The sequence below is a fragment of the Falco naumanni genome, chromosome 8, assembly GCF_017639655.2.
Source record: "Falco naumanni isolate bFalNau1 chromosome 8, bFalNau1.pat, whole genome shotgun sequence".
NCBI lineage: Eukaryota > Metazoa > Chordata > Aves > Falconiformes > Falconidae > Falco > Falco naumanni.
In genome coordinates this window covers 27,744,326-27,767,765 of record NC_054061.1, presented here as the reverse complement: position 1 = coordinate 27,767,765, position 23,440 = coordinate 27,744,326, and the positions used below count along the sequence as shown (strand labels likewise).

The 23,440-nt window shown below is 35.9% G+C and overlaps 1 protein-coding gene across 1 annotated transcript in view; it reads right to left on the bottom strand.

Annotated features, from left to right (window-relative positions):
- LRP1B (LDL receptor related protein 1B) overlaps window positions 1-23,440 on the bottom strand; it is a 380,905-nt gene that overhangs the window by 255,238 nt on the left and 102,227 nt on the right. Inside the window, exons 13-19 of the mRNA XM_040604928.1 lie at window positions 22,392-22,532; window positions 17,952-18,077; window positions 15,942-16,058; window positions 10,953-11,033; window positions 9,494-9,661; window positions 7,400-7,582; window positions 498-698 (exon numbers count right to left, since the gene is read on the bottom strand). Coding sequence (XP_040460862.1) covers window positions 498-698; window positions 7,400-7,582; window positions 9,494-9,661; window positions 10,953-11,033; window positions 15,942-16,058; window positions 17,952-18,077; window positions 22,392-22,532 — 1,017 coding nt within the window. The remainder of the gene's footprint in view (window positions 1-497; window positions 699-7,399; window positions 7,583-9,493; window positions 9,662-10,952; window positions 11,034-15,941; window positions 16,059-17,951; window positions 18,078-22,391; window positions 22,533-23,440) is intronic.

Below are 23,440 nucleotides of genomic sequence, written 5' to 3'. Positions count from 1 at the left end.
CAATGGAACAGGTTGCCCAGATAATCCGTGGATGCCCCATCCCTGCAAGTTCTCAAGGCCAGGCTGGGAAGAGGCTTTGAGCAACCTGGGCTGGGGGGGGGTCCCTGCCCACGGCAGGGGGTTGGGACTAGATGGTCTTTAAGGTCCCTTCAAACCCGACCGTTCTATGCCATGAACTCATGTTTTTGTAGTTGGACAGAACTGCAAATTAGCTTAAATCCTTTCATGTATACCAAAGACATATTAAATTGTTTATCTCGAGGGGTATGTAAGGAGGTTAGTAAATGAAATACCTATCTAAGGAACTATGTTTTCCCCTATCTGAAGTAAACTAATATTTTAAGCACAAACCCAGTATATTTTACGTTAAATAAAAATCCTCACATAGGCTATTGTGATAAAATTTCAGTAAGATTAACCTGACAACTGTCTTTTAACAAAAAAGTATTGCTGTAGACAATATAAAAAATGATCAGGAAAATGTGTCTAAAAAGTACCACAAAGATCGCCTTCATCAGATCCATCAGGACAATCTCTTCTCCCATTGCAGAGCTTCTCAGGCTGTAGGCAGATGGAGGTATCATTAGCACAAGGGTATTTTGGTGGTCCACACATATAGCCCTCGCAATTATCCTCATCAGACTGATCCTCACAATCAATATCGCCATCACATAGCCACGCTTTGCTAATGCATCTCCCTTGGAGAAAACAGACAATAAACAGGAAATCAGACTGGAAGCAAACTTTAGAAAAAAACCTTCAGTAACATTACACAGATACGTTTTTCTTATTATGTTTCTCTATTAATAGTACCTTCCGCTTACGTGAGCAGAAAGATACCAACTTGTACTCTGAAGTATCATCCACATCAATGCTGACAGTCTAATTTTCCAAACAACATCAATCCTAATTATTTTGATGCTAAACAGAAGTGCATACATGCAGGATACAGCCTCATAATATGTTCAATATACCAAATTACACTAAGATTTTTTTTTTTTTTTTTAAATTCTGCTTTTCTTCATCTCTCTCAACCTTTACCTTCTACTCCAACAGCCTTCCACAGGAGCAATGTCTCAATGTATGACTTTCTATTAGCATGCATTTGAGAAAAAAAAAATAAAAATCTTTCTAGGAATTATATATAATACCTTCCCAGATTGTCAGATGAATGATCATCTTTTAGACAAGTAACTACAACAGATCAAATTTATTACTTAACTTCAGTTTTATCAAACCAGCACTCAGATAATTTCCTTCACTCCTCAAAAGGAGGCAAAAAAAATTTCACTTTTGTGCTGACCATTACTGTTTAGAGACACAAGACAGTGTCCTAATTGAGATAGGGGCTTTGGTCTTTAGGAAGCATACTGGCATTAAAATAGAATCACCCAAGCCAGGTGTTTTAATAGGTTAAAAATAACCAGGGTTGTGAATGCTACCACTTACAAGTATGTGTGTTTGTGTTCCTGTCCCAAACTTTTTTCCAATTCTCAAGCACAAAGTTATTAGTTGCTAGCTACAACCAGTAGGGGTTAGTTGAAAATTTTGGCAACACCTAGACTGAACAGAAGTGGCATGTACTTTATTATCCAATTAACAAAGTAATAACAGGAAGAATCATTGGCTAGGACTGTGCTTCTGCCTATAAACTACTTTGGTAAAGAAAATCAGGCTGGGATGGGAAAAAAGAAGATACTAGAAATGTCTGAATCCATTGACAGCAATGTTGGTGGACTCCCAGGGACTGACTTGTGATGCCTGAGACTACTAACTGCAAACTGTTGTACAGCACAAACTGACATGACTTACTGCCCACCCTTCCCAGTTTAGCAGTAATCTTCCAAGCAGGAAACTGAGATTGATTACAACTTTGTAGGGGAGGCAAGCGAGTGAGTGTGTGAAATAATCAACCAGGGTAAAACTCTAATATTGCTGGTTCTTTAATACACCTCAGTGTCAAACCTGCAACAGCCTGTCTTTTATTCTTCACCAACTATGACATGTTTCAATATAAAATCACCTCAAAAGAGAGTCTGTACTGTTGTTCACACAGAGTAACAACTGTTCCTAACTGTAACTCCACTGTTTGTCGTAATACAATAGCAGATTTCAATTTCCTTTAAAAGAAGTATTTCACTAAGATTAGCATAATGATTTTTATTTAATATTAAAGTCCTCTTTTAATGGTAACAGTGCCTGCTGCCGACATCTTCACAGAAGAACAATAAAAAAATATGTTTCTGCAGCACTCACAAGGCAAAAAGCAAGAAGTAAAACTTCAGGATTACAGTACAGTGACTGTCATTTCAAAGAACAGAACATAATTTTACCAGTGCAAAATCACCCAGAAAACTTAAAACAGGGAGTGGGGTAAATTAGAATTAAAAGCATTCACTATTTTATATACTGGGCAAAGTCCCAAGTATCCTACACTGAAAAAACAGAATTGCACAGACACGAGGAAACAAAGTATGCATGACACGTATGCAGGTTTTTCCATTACATGCGATCATAAGTGTTTTTTAAAAAGTGTCCATATTCTTTATTATCTTGAAATGATCATTGATTTTATATATTATAACACAGCAGTAGAAGGAAAGCTAATGGAAAACACCAGTGTCAAGCAAACTAACAAGATCCTAAAGTAAATTGATGTTGCTTCCAGCAGAGCTACTAATCTGGTTCTTAATCTTTTATACATACAAATGTTTACAGAGAAAACCAGTTTTCCTGTCTTTCTCTTACATTAATGAAGATATGTTTTATAATAAAAGATTCATCTTCCACTACAATAGCTATGACACGATCTTGAACTGAATATACTTGCAAAGAATTAATCTTTGCCAAAGTTCTAAAGAAATTGACTTAATGAAGTACTATAACTGTCTTGAAATCATTACTTAAAATTCACTGAAGTATTTTTACTTTATTGCCCCTTATTGAAACCCAAATTTTTGGTTTCCAGGAACTTTTAAAATGAAATTCCATCATAAATCAATTGCCTCAATGGATATATCTGTTCTTTTCCATAGCCTTTTTTTTTTTTTTTTTTAACAGAAAAGACGTGTTAAGTAGTGAATCAGAAGTTCTGAAGCAGTAAGTACATGTGAAAGCCTGATCTAAATGCTGCTCTAATATTTCCTAAAAATATTAGGAAGTACAACAGAATTAGCTTTTTACATACGGTTCAGTCTTTGTTGGGATGCTGAGTCCAGGAAGTCTCTTGACTGATTATATATTCGACTGTAGGAAAACTGTACTGGTGGAGCAATAATTGCATTCAGCTTCCTCTTACAGTTAATTCTTACTGCCTAAAGCTGTCATGCCTTCTATAGAATGGACTCAAACTAATTACCATCAAAACAAAAGAATGTTCAAATCTGACACATTTAACAAAATGTTGTGATGGTCAATGATCTTGCTTGTCCTGCAGAATATACCTGAGACTTAAACCAAACTACACTGTTTCAAGAGCACAGTAATTTCTGGCACTGAAAACCTTTTATGAGAAAGCAGATATTTATAAATGTCTCCTGGATGACACAGAAGAAAAATATTTCAGGGCCTAAAGACGACAGCTGTTACCACAGAACACAATGAATGTGCTCATACCATGAACAGAGGATAAAACTAGTATTAAAACAACATATATAATTTTCTCATTTACTTGCTGTGGCAGTTTTTTATTTGAATTTTTAATGTTAACTGAATCCACCCGCTCCAATCAGAAATTTCATCATTCTGAACCATCATTATGTTCAAAAAGGTTATTAAAGCAGTTGTACAAGATGTGCAGCTCTAAAGATCTAAAAGTGAGAGATGAGACAGAGCAGGCAGGGAAGTGGAAGTAACACTGGTGAACCTACCTTATGACCAATACCTTTTCCACCCAACCTTTGAAATTCTCCATGTGTCTCATTCTTATGTTTTTACTAAATCTTAGCCTCTTTCAAAACTCCTCTGAAGTCGTATCTCCACAGTAACCCTTTCTTCCTGATGAGCCCTTACAGAATCTATCTCTAGGGCAGCCCTACCAATTTCCTCATCATCTTCTTCCTCAGAAATGCTTCCTTCTCAGCCTTCCTCAGCATTAACTTCTCTCCATTGTTCTCTACGTGTCACATACCTACATCTTGACTCTTATATACACCCTTGCTCTCCTCCTGTATCACTGTGATCACCACGTGACTTCATTTCCCATGTACTTTCCATATTCTCCAATCCAAAGAAAACCTACTTCTTCCCTCATTTTTCCCCCTTCCAATATATATACATGTGAGAAAAAAGAAGTATAAAATAACAGTCCACAGGGTAGCATTAAAAATAGCAAAATACAACATTAACTGCTTCTTGAAAGCAATATAAGCAGTATGAGAAATACACATTACAATTCAGATCTACTGCTTACTAAAGTATTCATGGCTCTTTTGCATTTGTCTTCACAGAAGTACTTGATTATGATCATTGGAGTAACTATATGACTTTTTAAGTGAGATCGCACAGACGCTGCTCCTGGTCCAGTACTACTAATTGCAAAGTAGGGAGATGGAATAAAAAGGATAGATTTATATAGTATATAAAAGTGAGTTGAAGTACGTGCCTGTAATAATTTTTGGAAGACAAAATCATAATATAAAATAGGAAGCTGGATCTATCACTAATCTAATTTAGCCTAGTCTAATTTAAAAGAAGTGTAATTTAATTCAAAAGCAGAAAATAACTGGCTAGAAGATCAACAGTAGTCCATCTCAATCAGGCAGTTACTGCATCTCGTATCTTACTGCTGAGCAAACTAATATTTTTCATGACACGTGAGCACAAACAACCATGTGATGTTCTTGAAATAATTAGAAACTTCATTCTTAAATATGTTAACTCGACTGCCCTGCAGCATTTTGGCTGAATTTGGATACCACAACTCAAGAACGGCACAGGTCAGACAGTTCCAGCAAGACCAACAAAAATAATAAAGGTTTAAAAAAATAAAACAAAAAAAAGAATACATGCAAGGGGAAAAAAATGTACTTGTTTATTCAAAAAATTATGTGGCTAAGGAGACGTATGACAGAAGTCTTTCCATATTTGAAGGATTTTTATACTGGTGAAAAGATGAAGACAATCAACTAAGCTTCCAGCAAAGATTCAGATGACTTACTAGGAAGCGGTGTTCAACTATTAGAGGCAAATTACTAAAAGCTATCTATGTAAATTACAGAACATCCTCTCTGTTGGATCTTCTTAAGTGCGTATCAGAAAAGGCACTGGATAAGACTGGTTCTTGAGATCACCATTAATCTAACCAGAAAAATCACGTTTGGCTGAAGGCTGACAAATGCTGTAATTGTAATGTGACACTCAGCCCTTTGGCATTATGACAGATAAACCAGAGCCAACAAAAACTACAGGAAGGAAAGACCCTCCAGCTACTATTTATAGCCACAGAAAAAAAAAATCAAGCAAAAAAAGTGGGCAGTAACATTTCACTATTACTGTTCTCGCTTACTGTCATTTCCCTCAAAACTTACTGAAGGTTTCACTTCCCCCGATACACACGCTCCTACATATTCTGTGTTAGAAATGCACCTATATGCCACCACCTAGCAATCTATAAGGGGAGAATTACCCATTTTGTCCTTATCTGAAACACTCTCATGAATGTGTAAGCCAGAGAGTATTAATTCTTTAGAATAATACACAGAGAAAATGTTATTTATTCTGAAATCTCAAAGGATCATGACAGAAACAATTTCATTTGGAATAAATTATTACTCATTTGTCCCACCATATGGAATTAAACTGAAAAGTAGCTGAAAAAAAATGTGCTTTTGCTGTTTTCTGTTCCAATGCATTACTAACACACCTTCTCCAGAACAGCAGTCTTGCTCCTTCTAGGACTGATGGAAGGAAAATAGGAAAAGAAAAAAAAATACGGATTAAACTGTCACATCCTGAAGCGACGTCTTCACACAACCAACAAGCATGACTGCATTTTCCTCTAAATCAAAGCCTTATACCCTTGAATTCAGCAAATATTTAAGGAACATAATTTTTTTGCTGTATTTATATGTGACAGGAAGAGAAGTCGCGTTTCATCCTTGGTCCTGTAGACTGAGACATTGCCCTCCTTGCACATGACTGTAAACATAGGTAAGTGCATAATGAGGCAGCATAGTATGAGTACTATGAGACCTTTTCCACATTTCAGCACTAGGAAAAAGGCAGTATGAAGCTGAAGTGTATTTCCTGTGTCAGGGTTTCTGTCAGTCTATGTCAGGAAACAGACCATTCTATTAAAAGTGAATAATCCCTTTCTACTTATTGAAGCTATTTCATTTAACAGCTACTTGTTCTACAAATCTTTCTGGAAACTGTAAGAACAAAAAAGGTAATATTTTGTTTATAAATAAATATGGAATACTGAATTTCAGCTAGGGTTGATATGATTTCTATAACTTTAAAACCCCAGTAACAACAGACCTCCAAGCATTTCTAAGACATTCTAAAGTAGATCATGTAATAAAAATCACACCGTTTACACTGTAGATTTGAATAAAGTGTCTTACTGTATCCATACATGTTCACAAATACTTTTGGACAGAGCTCACATAACTACACTGCAACACTTACCATGCTTAGCTATAACACAGGCACTAGAATGGCTTCTTCTTTCCTGTAATAATTAAAGTTGACTAATAGCAACAATATTACTACTTACTATTTCCTGAATTAAATTTTGCTTTGAATATTATTTTACCCCTACTATTTCAATAAGCTTTGAAAGAAATTGTATAAAGATTAAAACAGTGCTGACATACATTATTTCTTCCTTAAGTGGACTGTGCCTTGAGAAAAAGTTCTATATAAGCATCATTTTGCAAAACGTCCTCATGTAAAGATTGCCACATTCTTTTTACATCTTTAAATGAAGTATACATAGCAAAATTTGATTTTAAACATTTTCAAAGAATGCATTTTTCTTCCAATATTGCGGTTCAGTTTCCACTGATGTAGTTCTAATTCTTTGAAGTCTTCTAGCTAATTACCTTATACTATTTCAATCAACTTACTTCTAGGGCCAATGATGGAAAACAGAAGACAGTACTGAGACTCTGAAGTACTATTAAATCCTACATCTAAGTATCTGGTTTGATATACTATCATATAGAACAGTTTCAGCTTTAAGCAATCTCAAAACCCATCCATTTTATATTGTAAATCAGAAAAGAGGTTAGGGGAAGTATATTAATAATTTTTTTCCTGGTACAAGTACAATAAGTAAGATCATTTCAGTAGTATTAAACATTAAAAGCAGTATTCAAGTAGTATATATGTGATCAAATCACATAGGCACACAACACAAGTAAATGAGAACAAAACCTATCTGGCAAGTATATACCTGTACTCTTGCAGGAGAACTTTGTTTTTTCATCACATAGACGTATAGTTCCATTACAACCTTTTTCGTCACTACCATCTTCACAGTCCTTTTCTCCATCACAGCGCCACAACTCGGGAACACAGTTCCCATCAGGACTGCACTGAAATTCCTTCCCATTGCATCTTCCCAGAGAGGAAGTTTCTTAGGAAAAAACAACAACAAAAAAATTACACTGAATAATTTGCTCACGTGAGTTTTTTCCATGCCAAGCCTACAATGACAATCCCCCTTCCCAACCAAAGCCAAAACCAGAGTTCCCAAGTATAACAGTCAAAACTCACTATTCCTTCCTTACTCATGACTTCAATGCAGGCATCAAACAAGCTCTTTTTTATCGTACTCATTCCCTTCACTCCCCCTTCCATCACAGGCTCAAGATAAGTACCAATTTTTATTATTACTTTTTTTTTCCCCATAGCCGTCAGGTAGGAATGAATTTGGTGATGTAAGGAAGACCAAGGCTGACAAAGTTTTCGTGGTGCTTTGTTAACCCCACCTCTCACCCACAAACTACATTCCCTCCTCCTTTAGTCTCCTCTTTTTTCCAACAAGGTCCATTTCCTACTTCACAAAACATGAAAGGTCACACTGCTGCTCTGACACCTGCCTGGCTTGTGCTATTACAGGACCAGCAGGTTGGTTGTAGCTTTTCCATATTCCACAGCAATGAACTTCAGTTCAGCGCAGCTATGGGAATCAGTCTTGAATGTTTCAAAGCACAGTAATGATATGATTTTAATTATTCATCACATACTTAATTCTCCAAGTGTTTTCTAGATGACGGTCTTTTCAATTTTATCCTTGCCTTTCCTTTCTCAAACTATGACCACCGTGAATATTTAATAACATACTAATGGCAATAACATCTACTTTTAAGTAATGATAAACTTACGCATTACTGTCTGTACCAAACAGTGCTATTTGAATAAATTCTTATAGCACGGTCCATAAATACAGAGTTTATTTTATTTAAAACAGCCTTGGTTTTGTTTGCTTTTTTTGTTGTTGGTTTTGTTTTTACCCCCCCCCCCCCCCCCCGCCCAAATAACCTGCACTGATGCATTCCATCATAAAACAAAAAGAAGTTGCTGGAAAGTGTGCATCACATAGCAGAGCAGGAGACAGAAGATGTATGAACTGATAATAGCTATGTAAAACAGGGCTATTTCAGCGACGCAAATCCCAGTGTAACATGGTATTGTAAACAAAAAGGTAAAACAGGACTTAAAGGTCCATAATGGATGTGAAGAGTGGGAAAGTGATAATTCCAGACCAATTATTCTTATACAGACAAATAATAATTTTTGTAAAGACAAAAAACCCAAGGACTTTATACTACTCAGGCACAGCATTCTACTAATTCATACATTTGTATGAGGTCTGCAACTAGATTTAGAATAAAAACTCATTTAAAAAACTATAGAATCATGTACAACTACTTTGTTGTGGAAAAATCACTATGAGAAAAATATGAAGAAAAAAGTGCCCTTATTCTTATCTGATTCTTCTGTATCCTTTGCTACAAGCATCTTCCCCATCTCTCCCCAGCCAAATAAACACAATGTATGGCATTTAATACAGAAAGTAGTTTGTTAAAACACTGTTGTACTTTGATAACAGTACGGGGGGGGGAAGGGGGGGGGAAGGGGCGGGCAGAAACAAGCCAAAATTTTGGATCATACGAAAATGAAGGTATTATTGCATTAAAAAAATCCAGAAAATATAAACACTAACTTAAAGAATGCTACTTACTGTCTCTTTATCTAGGCAGCATGTATATCTGTTAAAGGACAAACATCCCATTTAGCATAATTCAGTAAACTAAAACTACAAAACTTATCTCAGTATAATACCCATTTGGTTTTCAACTGTATTCTTCTTCTGTAATACACTTCTGTATTATCATATTACACTTGACGTATTTTCCATTCCAACCTTTAGCAAGGTTAAAAGCATTTTCTCTTTTTCTATTGACTGAATATGGGCCCTGTGTATTTACAATAGTCTTTGAGTTTTAAAATGTGGGAAGAAGGAAAAAGGAAAACAACTAACCTGCCTTGCTGCAGTTTGTTTTGTTTTCATCACTGAAATCTCCACAGTCATTATCACCATCACATGCCCAATGACTTGGGATACATCTACCATTATAACATCTAAACTGATCAGCAGAACACGAGTGAATACACCCTAGTTCATCACTTCCATCACCACAGTCATCATCTGCAAATACCAATTTTAAAAAAATATTTTAAAAGATAAAACATATCGATAAAAGGCGTGAGGTGAAAACTATATTGCCAAAAAGGGAAGAGAAAAATCACATGCAGTAAATAAAATAGTATGCTTACTGTCATAAGGCATATAGTAAAATTATTTCTAATGCAAGTAATTCCTTAGGTCTATTTTACCAACAATACTGGACTCTATCATTTTGGACAGTTTAACCCCATCACAGACACCAGCAAGCATCAGAAGGCTGTAGATTTTCTTTATTTCTTTAGTTGTGTGTAACTACACAGGCTTCCAAACACAGTGGGTTTACTTTATTCTCAGCGAATCATTAAGTTAGCTTACATAGTTAAGCACAGCCACAAAGAGCTTCATATAAACCATGAAAACCTGATGTCAAAATTTCTTTTCAAGAGTACTACAAACGTTGCTTCCATGTACTTGAAACAGCACAAGGTGGAGAAAGACAGCAGCACATAAATAAGGGTGGAATGTAGTTTCTCATTACTCTAATGTTGTAGTCATTACAACAATCTTAACACAATTCCCATAATTTGATGGTGATCATCAAGGGATGGAAAAGATACATGTGTTAGGTAAACGCTGAAGGATCTGCTTGGACAGAATTTCAGTGCGCTGCGATAAAGTGGGGAGTCTGTCCATTTACAGACATGAATTCCTGTCAGTCTCACAAAATTATAGTAATAGCAAATGCTATGGTGAATGAAGGACCAACCCAATGTTATTAGGACTGGCATGACATCACTCCCACATCAAAAGCTCTGAGAGAAGATTCATTTGAACAGCTGTCATTCAAAGATATAATCTTTCAGACAAAAGAAATAACTAAATTGTAAAGTCTTGCTAGCCTTACCTCTTGAGAGATGCTATTTATTAAATTGAACTTGACCACAAACAACAATAAATCAGATATTTTGGTCACTGGAACAATTTTTTTTTTCTAAAAGTAGAAAATACTCCCACAAGCAATAGCTTAGCTTTTTTTTTTTTTTTTTTTAATAATGAAAGTGTACATCACACTTCATTCTACAGAATATACCATTTGTAACTATTACCACATCCACTGCATCATCCATTATATGAAGCTAAAATATTACTGCTTTCTAGGTCAGGTCAGTAATTTTAACATAGTGTATTTATTCTCTGACCACTTACAAGCCAAACCAGCAATATCAGTCTCAGAGGAAAAGCGCGACTATCAAAGCAGTATTTATGTAATATCTACCATACTCGTGTCAGATATAGAACATTTGATACTTGCCTGAATCACAGAGCCATTTGCTACTAATGCATCTTCCATTTTTGCATATAAATTGAGTTAGTGGTTCACATGTTGGGAACTCTGTGAAAGTGTTCAAAAAGAAATAAAAACTTTTTAATATATATCCTCTTTAGTAATAATCTTCCACCTTCCTATAGGCATAAGTTACACAAGTGTATTGGATTAAGCATTTGCAGCTGCCAGATACTTAATCAGGAGAGAAGAAATAGGTGAGACACCAAAAAGAGAGGGGATAAAAAAAAGGCTTTAAACTGTAAATAATAGTCCAAACCCTATCCTTCCTCAACACGGACCACTGAAATGCATTGTTCTGTGTCATACAACATGGTCCTATACTTCCATCAGATCAGGGCTGGTTTTGCTACTAAGCATGCTAAAATATACAGCTATCAGGCTTGATGCCTGATACAAAACATATTTTCAATGTGTTTATATAAAAAAAGTTCTCCAATTGAAGTAGCATTGCCAGTAAAAGACAGGTAGACTACAAAATGAGAAGGTTAAGTTCCAAGCAAAAGAACAGCCAAGAAAAAAATATTACTGTACACCAACACAATAAAATCCTAAAATTACAATATCAGTATTTACAATCATTTTCTCTGAGCATTCCAGTAAAATCAGTAGAAAATGCAGACAATGTAATTCACAGATACTGATGTGTATTACACAGAGATTTGTTTTTGTAATTGTCCAGTATGCTTCTGCACAGAATAACTTGACTTTTTTGAGACTGTCTTCTAAAAACAATGACATAACTAGGTACATGCATTCATACCACTAAGAAGTTAAACAACGCTTGTACCCATTACATTTGTAAAATTCCAGATATACTTGACAAAACCTGGCAATTGGTAGGACACAATCTGAAAGTCTAACTCGAGTCAAAAAGAATAAGAAGGACCCTAAATTCTCTATGGCAGATCATCAAGAGAAGACAAGCAACGGATACTGAGTGCAAACCAAAGATGGCAACACAACCTGCCTGAACTGCTACTTAAAGGCAAGTTTGTCCTTCACTGAAGAATTTCAGGTTCAAAGACACTACAAAGTACATCCGAAATGCAACAGAAATATCTAAAATGGTGTCTAGTCCACCAGCCATACTCAAACTGCCATAGATCAGAACAAATCTGCGAGTGTGTTTGTTGTTAGGTTGCTCTAGCTACGTTGCATTGTTTTAGTGCTGTTAAAACTGAGACAGCAAACCTAAACATCACAGAGTTTTTGAGAACTAGGCCACGTAATTAGTACTGGAGTTCTAGACACTTAAAATGTGCTACATGAATGTAAAATTTCCTTAGGACAAGAACTGAAATAGTCCTTGAAGTCAATAAATTTCTGACTTGGGTTTGTTGTCTCTTGCTGTCTTCAGTGCAGAAAATGTTTTAGTGAATTCTAAAACTTTTTTTTGTCTTTTTTTTTTTTTTTTTTTTGGTTGTTTTTTAGTGAAGCTCAGGGCAAGTTTGGGCTTAAAAAAAGTAACACATGGAGCACCAAACCAAACCAGTTGCATCCAATAGGCAAATAAGGAGATTATCAAGTATACCATAAGACTGAAGTGATTATTCTGCTTCAACATAGAAAAGGGTGGGAAGAAATGTTGAGACTGATGACAACACTTTGTCAATTACTCCTAGGAATTTGGGGTTTTGTTTTGTTTTGGGTTTTTTTGTTAAATTTTTAAAAGGCTGTTTTTCTAGGGGAACACATTACAGTGAGAACAAAAAGTCTGTTTCAAGAAAACCGACATGTGCCACTACGACAGTACTTAGCTACAATATATGTCTTATGTGCTTCAAGCAAAGCTGAGAACAGTTTTTAATTTTGCTTATTAGCTGTTCAATAATTTCCCCACAATTTTAACCCACATATTAAACATAATTTTCCCCTTTTCCACACATGAATGCCTCCATGACTTTGTTTTATATTTATATGTCTATCCAAGACCTGTCTAAAGAAACAGAAACTAATTAAAATGAATTGTGATTATCCTCATCACAACCAACATCCATCCTATTATTCTGAGCCCACCACAGCCTTTCCAAGGATGTTTTGCAGTATCTCCAGTGTTTGCTTCTCATAGCCCCAGGCTCCACAATCACTCACAGTTCCCTTTCAGATCCTAGAGGACAGGCACAATAGAATCACAGAACAGCCCAGGTTGGAAGGGACCTCAAAATATCACCTGGTCCAATCTTTACAAAAGGTTTAAAGGAAAAATAATAATAATAATCTCACTTTTCATATACTTGCCCTGATTGTCCCTATGGCATCCCCAGTACTCCTTTCCTATTTCATAGCAGAGAGATGCACATGCAGTAGTCGCTCATCCACAGCCATCCCTGAGCTGACTGACCTGCAGCACCCCTTTAATTCACAGCAAAGTCTCTCCACAACACAGACACCAATCTCCTTTCTCTCTGCTACCTTGCCACTTCTTTCACCCTTCTGTTATTGAGTGCAAATGGTATGACAACAAACTGATAAACAGATGGACAGAAAAAAATGACCACAAGCTTTGTTTCCCTTAGGAAAGCAGTAGAAAAACTGAGGAGGGTCTCTTTCCAAATTTTCTTCAGGGATGTCATGCTTCTTAATAAACCTGGCTGTAACTTTAGAAAAAGAGTATGCATTATGATACCAGTATCATCATTGCAGTTCTGTTCACTGCAGCTATATGCCAATATAAGTATGCTTAAATAATTGAATCAATAAGAGCCAAAAGTTAATCATAGCTGAAGAATGGTGCAGTTAAAAATCAATGATTTGTAATAGTAACAAAGCAAACAATGATTATACTGTTAAGATAAAACTTGTGCATACAAGAATCTTAAACTGTTTCATATAAGAAAATATATACTACTCATAGTTAAATATATGCCATTAGCATGCCCATTAGCTATCATAATATGAGGCAGACTGAAAAATGAAGTATTTGACACATTTGCACAACCACAGTGCATGAAGATAAAGAAGCAGGATTCAAAATCATGAAACATATGTAAAGTCTGGCCAAACTGAAAAGCAGCAGGTGAAATAAATGCTGATTAGATGATCTGAAGAAATATTCCAGATCAGCTGATACCAAACTGGTATCCAGATCAGGATACCAAACAAAACACATGGTAAGAAATTACAAAGATTATATTAACATCTGTGTATTGATAAGGTGTCTGCGAACAAAGGTACAGCTAGTCAAGAAAAACTTTTACAGTGCCAAGTGCCATGCTGTACTGTTGCGAAGAATGCTATGATTTTAAGAGATTGCAAAATATGACTCCACAGGCTGCACCTATTCTACGTATCTACACAACAGATTTTGATTTGAAGCATGGCATTTAGAAATCTACCTTAACAACATTCTCACTTTTACTCACATAATTATTTTCATTAAATTTTTATCAAATATGTCACATATTTTGAAGTAACTCATCAGATATCACGTAATGTCAATATAAAATCGGGGGTTTTTTGTTTTCTATCACTATTTTATATCACTATTAAAGGAAGAAAAAGGAAGGAAGTAAGTAATAAGGCAAGACAAAGGAGGTGAACGTAAAAACTATTTATGTGTAAAAATCCTGAAAAATCTTGAATACAGTTATTGAAGAAAAAGATGCTGAGAATTATATACGGACTTCAACATTAACAATGTAAATTTGACTAAGAATATTAGCTAGTTGCCAGTCACAAATAAATAAACAAACTTAAAGGATTATGGATGAACAGAATTAACTGATTGGATCCTACATGTTGCCTTCCATAGATCTCTGGTAATCTGGGTCCTGGAGATCTACGTTTACGGAACACAGGGCACCATTGCAGCAGCCTATGACTTTTATTTATGCATTTACTTTCTATTTTTTTCCCCTCACACTCCACTGTAATGCTTCAAAGGTATCAAGATTTTTGCAGAAAAACTTGTCAGTAAGAGCACTGTTAATAAGTCTATTGAAAAGGCTTACAGCAGTAAGAAGTTTCTAAAAAGAAGACAAAAAAAAAAAGTAATGTTTTATCAACTACATTGCTTTAGTTTGATTGTGATTGAGAAACAGTGTATTTTTACAACAGTGAATCAAACTAGAATATCAGCTACATCTGAGAAAAATACAGGTCTAACTTCTAAGTATCCTAACAAGTACACTTTAGATTTTAATTGTTTTATGCACAACCTGTCACTTCATGTTTACATGGCTGATGCTAGTAAAATAGTCAGAATTCTTTCTTCAAAACTCTTGAAAAGTCATTTCAGATACATACCCTATTATATTATGACACATTAATTCATATTAGCAAGTCAAATATTATCACAAATATTCTAAACAGGGAACTCCCTGATACAATGTTTTGCAGACAGCTCACTGACCCTTTTGCTCTCAGTCTCACAGCAGTTACCTGTGACCTGCCAAACAGATGAAGGCAGTCATGCTGACTTATAAAAACCTTAATTGTTTGGAAGCAGCTGATTAGAATCCACCTCTCTTTGCAGTATCTCAGCAAAACAGCAATCAGCAGAGCTGCTGATAGTCTCTCACAATATAACCAACCATGCTAATTCTCTTCTGCAAAATAGTGTCAAAATAACTTTCTGTTCAGACTTGAAACAGTCTGATTTTACTGACATCTACAATATGCTGAGGGGGCCCACGTAAACAGGTATGAGGTTGAGATAAAAATCAATTTTTGAAGGTGACAGTATTTGATAACGGGCTGTAAATTAGAACAGTGTTGATTGATCTGCCTATTTGGTATTGTATTTTAAAACTCATTAACAGAAAAAGGAAGCCTTTGCTTTGGGTTTATTTACATCAAAGAGTTTGTATTAGCCATTTCACAACAAGTACTATCAGCTCATACAACAACAAAAAAGATACTCATACGTTTTCTGTCAGTTCATGTGAAAAGAAATCCTTACATGTTTAAGTTTTTATAGAATAATTTAACTTTTTTCTCCAAAAGAAAACTCACCACAGGATGTCATTTCATCAGTTTCATCTCCACAGTCATCCTCCCTGTCACAAAGCCATGACGTTGGAATACAGCGTCCATTCCCACAAGAAAACTGGTCAACCTGACACGTTCTTGCTGTCAAGACAAAACACTCCAAAAATGCAAGGGAAATGGACTAAATCTGTAAGGTCACTCGGTACATGTCTATACGTAGAAGTTGCAAGTCTGGAGGGCATCTCCTAGCTGGCTGCACATTTTACCTCAGCTGACTAAACATCATTCACCTCCCTTGATTTCAGACAAAACTGAGGTGCACGACTGTGTTCTACCTCAGTTATGTAGAATTCTAAGTGGTTTCATCAACATATGAGAATATGAAATTTTATATGTAATTATACAAAAACTGATCTTAGTGGTAGAAGAGCATTAATGTTTGAAAAAATAGCTGTACTTGAGTTGAAGTAAACAAAACACAAGGCATAGAAATGTCTAACTTAAAACTGGAATATTAACAAATTGTATTTCATAACATAAACAGTGATCTAGTGAAACTCCTGTCTACACAGAAAAATGGTAATAAGCATGGGGGTGATGTGCCTGGCCTCAGTGATCTTAGAATCTTTGTCTTTGCAAATACGCAACTGTATTGATCCATTAAAGGAAATTATGTATGTCTGTCTTCTGAAGAAATAAAGATCACTATAAAAAAAAAAATCATGCTGTGTAACTATATACATTACTTTGAAAGCTGATGAGCACTAAAACTTCAATAAAAATCAACCACATAAAACTGCCATTACTTAAAGTTTTGCTTATTCAAAATGTGAAGCCAGAACTACAATGCCAGTGATAATGACACAGATTTGGATTCCAAATTTAAGCTTTTAGAATTCATCTATATGTGATTCCACACTTTTAAACAAAATTGCTGATACATCAGAAACCCCCAAAATCAAAAGTATTTCTGCATTTGGTATTCTCAATTACCATCTTCCTCTTTCTTCATAGAAAATACCAAAATGCAATAAAAGAATGTAAGTTTTAAATATTTCAAATAAGTATTTTCTAAAGCACAAACAGTGTTTGCCAGTGAAGGCAGAAGAGGAAAAACAAGAATACAAAACTCAACCCACAGCTAACTAACATAAGGATGAAAACCAAGGTCTTCAAATCAGACTTTTACCCTACAAGCAAACAGTCACATAACAAAGCATATCAAGATGTATTACAATCCACAACAATATGGCACAGGTGATATGGACACCACAGGTCTGCATCTGTGCTAAAATGCTTTTAGCCAAATCACACAAGTAAAAATCAGAACCACTTACTATATATATAACAAAATTAAGTAAAGGAAAAAAGAGTTTGGGGAGTATTTTAATAAACACTGTAAGCTGTCTACCACTGCATTTCAGTTTTAAATAGTCATCAGCTGATTGATGCCTGATATTTTGTATATCAGATACTTAATGACTGTTTTGTGTACTCTACCAACACTCACTAAACCACTTCTATATAAGCAACGGACACATTTGGAACTCCATGATTTATGTCACTAGAATCTGTAAACGATCTTCATCTTGGTATTTCTTTAAAAGTCCACTACGCAGTTAATAACTTACAAATGAAAACAATTTCAAGGTACCAAGGGGAAAACTGAATAACTAATTATGCTTTTGCCAGCATAAAATATAATTTACTAGTGACATGGCACTCATCACAGCATGTTAACAAAAAAAATTCTAGCTGCCAAAAGATTTAGCAGGGACAAGTTTGTACCTAAGCAGTGCTTTGACAGTCAACCCATATGGATAGATTAAGTGCTGAATTACTCTGCAATGCACAGTCAAGCATAAGGATTAAGTAAAATATAATTTGTATTCTAGCCTTAGCGGAATAAAAATCTGAAATAATTTTAAATGTCAATAATCAAATTACTAGTAGCAAAACAGTTCAGAGCAGTCTTGAACTGTTGATGGAATGGGAGTGAAAGAACTTGTAAGCAAAACCAAGTAAAATTTTTACCTGCACAGGTTTTATTTGATTCATCTTCATTATTACCACAATCATTAGCTCCATCACAAAGCCACCTTTTGGGAATACAGCGATTATTTTGGCACTTAAACTGATCATCAGGACAACTATGGTTGACTGGGGAGAGGAAAAAAAAAAAAAAAAAGTTGTTTTCTTAAGAAAATAATCAGAGAAACCCAGCTAAATTAAATACATTAAACATTTTCCCTGGTGATGCAGTCAGTATGGTTTTCTTGTACATATAATTTCCCTGATATAAAGATTGTTCAGGGAACCAGTCAATTAAAAAACATTGCAGTACTGCGATGAGAAATTAAACAATACATAGTAAAAATTCTCCTACTAGACTAGTGTCAATATGGAGATCCTCCTCTATTAGCTACTAAATAATAAAAGGTAGCAGCATTTTACAATGTTTCCTTAAAGAAAAATGTCCTCCATCCCATTTTATCAATATGATGAAGTTTGCAAACTGAAGTGCACATAAACAGAGGAAAACACCAAAGGGAAGAGATGCAAGTTGTAAAGTGCATATCCAAAATATTATACCACAGCAAGCAGAGATTTGAGCAGGTTATAAAACGCTTCTAAAATGATCCACATTACTGTCAATGGCCACATACTGATCTGCTGTTTAGTTACCATGAAATTGTAGGTGTCAAATAGTGAAATATGCAAGACAGCGTAAAACTGACAAAAATCTGGTATTCAAGAGCAAACAGGTTATCTCACAAACATGTTTTTGCTAGCTACCAAATATCACGGAGATGATGAAGACTGAATGCACAAAAATTATGTAAATACTACTGGTCTGCTTTTGCAGCTGTAGTAAGTATGTATGCTCCACTTCTTTTATGATAACAAGATCTATTATTAGAAGATCTTGCTTATCTTGATCTACACAAGAGCAGTAAATCATACACAGTTGCAAATGCTGGGTTAAAAATAATCTCAAGCTATTTACCACCTACTCCAGCCATCCATAGTCTCTTTTTTAAAGTTTAACATATATCAGGAAACAAACAATCTTTAAAATGAAACCATGTCTTGCAGGCTTATCCTTGACATTTCAGTAGCTTTCATCTTTGACCTTTCTACCTATTCTTCCTATTCAAAATGACACAGAGGGATTGTGATATCAATAGCACATGAACTCTTCATGAGTGTTTTCTTTGGAGGGTGAAAGAACACTAGAAGCAAAGATTAATTAATAATCTGAGTAGAAAGGTATTCCAAGACTCATAACACCTGCAACCTGGTTTGCAATGTGACTAGAGAACAAAAATCATTCCTGAAATAAAATTAAAACCTGAAGAATTTTTTTTTTAATCTGACTTTAATAGTAGAAAAATATTGCTTAAAATATTATTAACCTTATTGTTAGGCTTGTAATCACGTATATTTACTAACATGTATGTATTCTACTCATAATTGCAAATACTTCAGACTAAAAAAGAACTACTGAAGTTACTATAGCAATTGCTGAAAAGAGATTAATGTTATCATACTGGCTGCCTAAACTATATATTGCATACAGAATTGGGACCAGATGATGATTTCATTTATATCTGTTTAAATCCTCTGAAAATCACAAGCTTCAATCAATTAATTCGTCTCTATTACACTAATTCAAATGAGAATCAAGTCAACTCTGCCCAAAGATTTCTCTTCTCTCTGTCTTTACTAGTTGAACTCTGTATTTAAGCGTAAAAACCCCTGGTAATACAACAAAATGTTAAGTCAGCACTACAATTCCAAACTGGACAAATGTTTTGAAAAGAATTAGAACTGATATTAGTAATGCCTACTACATGGAGCTATCAAAATACATAACTGCAGGAAAAAAAGCCAAAATGGCTCCACAACAGCCACTTTGAAAAAGACCTAGCTATTATAAAGGATCACATGCTCAGTATGTTATCAGCAACATGAGGCCAACGTGAAGCAGGCTAAATTTTCCCAAGGATGTATGAACAGGACTATCAGCCCTCACAAACACATTTTTCTCACAGAGTCACAGAATGGTTGGGGTTGGAAGGGACCTCTGGTGATCATCTAGTCCAACACCCTGCTAGAGCAGGCTCTCTTGGAGCAGGCTGCACACGATTGTGTCCAGGTGGGTTCTGAGTATCTCCAGAGAAGGAGACCCCACAAGCCTCTCTGGGCAGCCTGTTCCAGTGCTCGGTCTCTCAACCTAATGAAATTCACAAAAGACTCAGCAGAAGAACATACGTCCAACTCCTAGGAGAACTTAGCAAAATTCAGAGAGGAGCAATGAAGTCTAGAAAAAACCCCAATAATCTACTGAAAAAAAAAAAAAAAGACAAAAAAAAAAAGAACAGATTAGAGTTGTCTCTAAGAGATAAAGGAGACTATGATACAAGTTTTCAGACACACAGAACAATGCTGCATAGTAGAAGAGTGCATCAGTTCTTCATTCCTATGATTGATAGGGAAAAATAAAAATGTACTTTCAGTAAAGGAGATCTGGTTTACAGAAGTGATCAGAATAGGAAGCATTGCAACAAACTGAGTAAGGAAAGAAATTTTCACTGCTGCAACTCTAATTTTATAGCAGGCTACCTAAGTATCTTCCAGGAATGACACAGATACATAATTGATATGTTTTCTACTATTTTTCATTTCAACAGCAGGAGTTCCTCTACAGCAAAAAAAATACAGCTCTAGTAAAACTGTATTTTTAAAGTACATGTAATTTTAAACTCGAAGGGAAGCATGTTTTTATTGTTGTTGATTTTGGTTTGGGGTTTTTGATGGGGTTTTTATGGTGTGGGTTTTTTTTTTTGTTTGTTTGCTTGTTGTATTTTTTTTAGAAATACATTCAGAATCACAGAAATGTTTATGGTTGGAAGAGAGCTGTTCATACCAGCTGGGCCACGTAGAGAAGGTTTCCCAGGCCTATGTCCATACAAGTTTTGAGTATCTCTATAGACAGAAACTCCACTACCTCTCTCAGTGACCTATTCCAGTGTTTGACTATGCTCAAGAAAAAGTGTTTTCTTGAGTTCAAATAAAATCTTGTGCTTTTCAGTTCGTGTCCATTACCTCTTGTCCTGCTAGTGGGCACTACTAAGGAGAGCCTGGCTCCCTGCTCTTTATTCCCTCACAACAAGTATTTATAAACATCAGTTAAGATCCTCCCTGAGCCTTCCCTTCCTGTCAGACTGAATAATTCCAGTTCTCTGGGACAGATGTGCCAGCTCCTTTAATCATCTCAGCGGTCTTTTCCAGGTCTTGCTCCAGTAAGGCCCTATCTCATACTGGGGAGGTCAGAACTAGACACAGCCCTCCAGATGTGACCACATGGGGGCTGAGTAGAGGGGAAGGATCACTTCTCTCAACCTGATGGTGATGCTCTTCCTAAAGCAGGCCAGGATGCTTCTGGTCTTCTCTTTGTCACGAGACGTATTGCTGGCTAATGGTCATCTTGTTGCCCACCAGGACCCCAAGGTCCTTGTCTGCAAAGCTGCTTGCTAGCCAAATCGTCCCCAGCCATATACTGTAGTTATTCCTCCCTGGATGCATTTCTCCTTATTACCCTGATTTTCACCATATACCTCTCCGTCCAATTCTGCAGCCTGTCAAGGTTTCTCTGAATGGCAGCACAGTCATCTGTTGAATGAGCCACTATTCTCAGCTTTGAATCATCTGCAAACTTGCAGAGTACCCACTGCACCTGTCATTAATGAAGAGGTTATTGCCTCCGGCATCAACTACTGGTAACTTAACTCCAGCTGGATATTTTGCCACTGATCACAAGACCCAAGGCCTGGTCATTCAGTTTCCAATCCATCTAACTGTTCACATACCTAACCCATCCTTTTTCAGCCTGTTTATGATGATGTTATGGCCTTACTAAAGTTGAGGTAAACAATATCCGCTGTTTTTCCTTCATCCATCAAGCTAATCACATCACTGCAGAAGGCTATGAGGTTGGCTGAGCATGACTTCCCCTTCATAAACCAATGCTGACTCCTTCCAATCACTGTCTTTCTTTCATGTCTTTGAAAATGGTTTCCAGGACTAATTGCTCTATCACTTTCCTAGAGGTTGAGGTGAGGCAAGCCCTGGTCTGTGAAGGTTGGACTACAGATATTTTGAGCCCCCCCCCCCAGTTATCCTGTGGCCCATGCAAAGAAGTGCAATAGCTGGAAACAAAGCAAAAAACTCTAATACTTACAGAATCAGAAATGACAATGTCAAAACCAAAAGATGGCTACGTTTCTACTGTATGAATGTCATTTGAAAGAACCACTATTACTACATGCAGGAAACACAGAAAATGAAAGGTTTACATGAATGATTTATGGATTAGCACTTTTGTTTCAAAGTTTTCAGGCTGACATTACTCTTTTTCCAATTTTTAAAATGAAGTATGAATTGTGAGTTAAAATGTAAAAGCATACATACAGCAAATTTCAGAATGCTCATCACTGCCATCCAGACAGTCATCATCCCCATCACAGCGCCAGCGATCCTGGATACAGCGCTTATTGTTACACTGAAACTGTTCAGCTTTGCACAACTGTGGTAGCACTTCTCCATGTTTAACTAGGAAAAAATATCCAAGAAGCACACCTATTTAATCAGCTTGACATACATACAGAATCAAATACAAATATCTCTACATAAATAGATATACATTCCTCTTATCACTTTTCAAAACATTTTAATAAACTTTGCATATTTGAGGTAATTCCATCTGAAGCCTGTAGCAGCATGCATATCTGAGTGTATGGTGGAGATAATATATTTTTAATAAATGGAAGAACTCAGAACAGAATGGCACTCAAACCATTTTTTAAATTGGTGCTTAGATGATAGCGTAAAAATATCAGTTAAGAATACTGCAATGCCTCATCAGCAGTGAAAAGAAAATATTCTTACAGACACAGACCAAATTCTGGTGCACATTAAAGGGCTAGAAAATGATTAGTGAAAAACTGATTCTTGTATCCAAGCAACAAGTCAAACACCTGCATTATGCACTGGTACAGACTTAGCAAAGAAGAAAGGATAAAATTCTGCTGCAGTAGAATTAAGTAGCAAGCTACAGGCTTATTGATAAATCCAGACAGATACATTTCTCAACATCTGGTTTAGAATGCTTAATATGTAAATTCCACGCATCACTCCATGACCCTATGAGGAACACCAATTTCCTTGGAAAGAGCTTGGCAATGAAGTGTGTTCGGGAAAAAGCAGGAAACCTGCTTCATTGAGATCTGAAAGTGGCTAATCCCTCCTCCTAATGCTTATATTCCATCTTACCAGTGAGAAGCCCACCTTCCAGTATTTTCTGCTAAAAAGAAAAACAGTTTTCTTTAGCAACAGTGATGGCTCTGCTAGCCATGCATTTGGGTCAATTGCAAGGTAATTGCAAGCTCAGTAATGTTCATCATGTTATGAAATAATCCTTATGATTTACTCATCCCTACTAGGCTTATTGCTGGAGACCT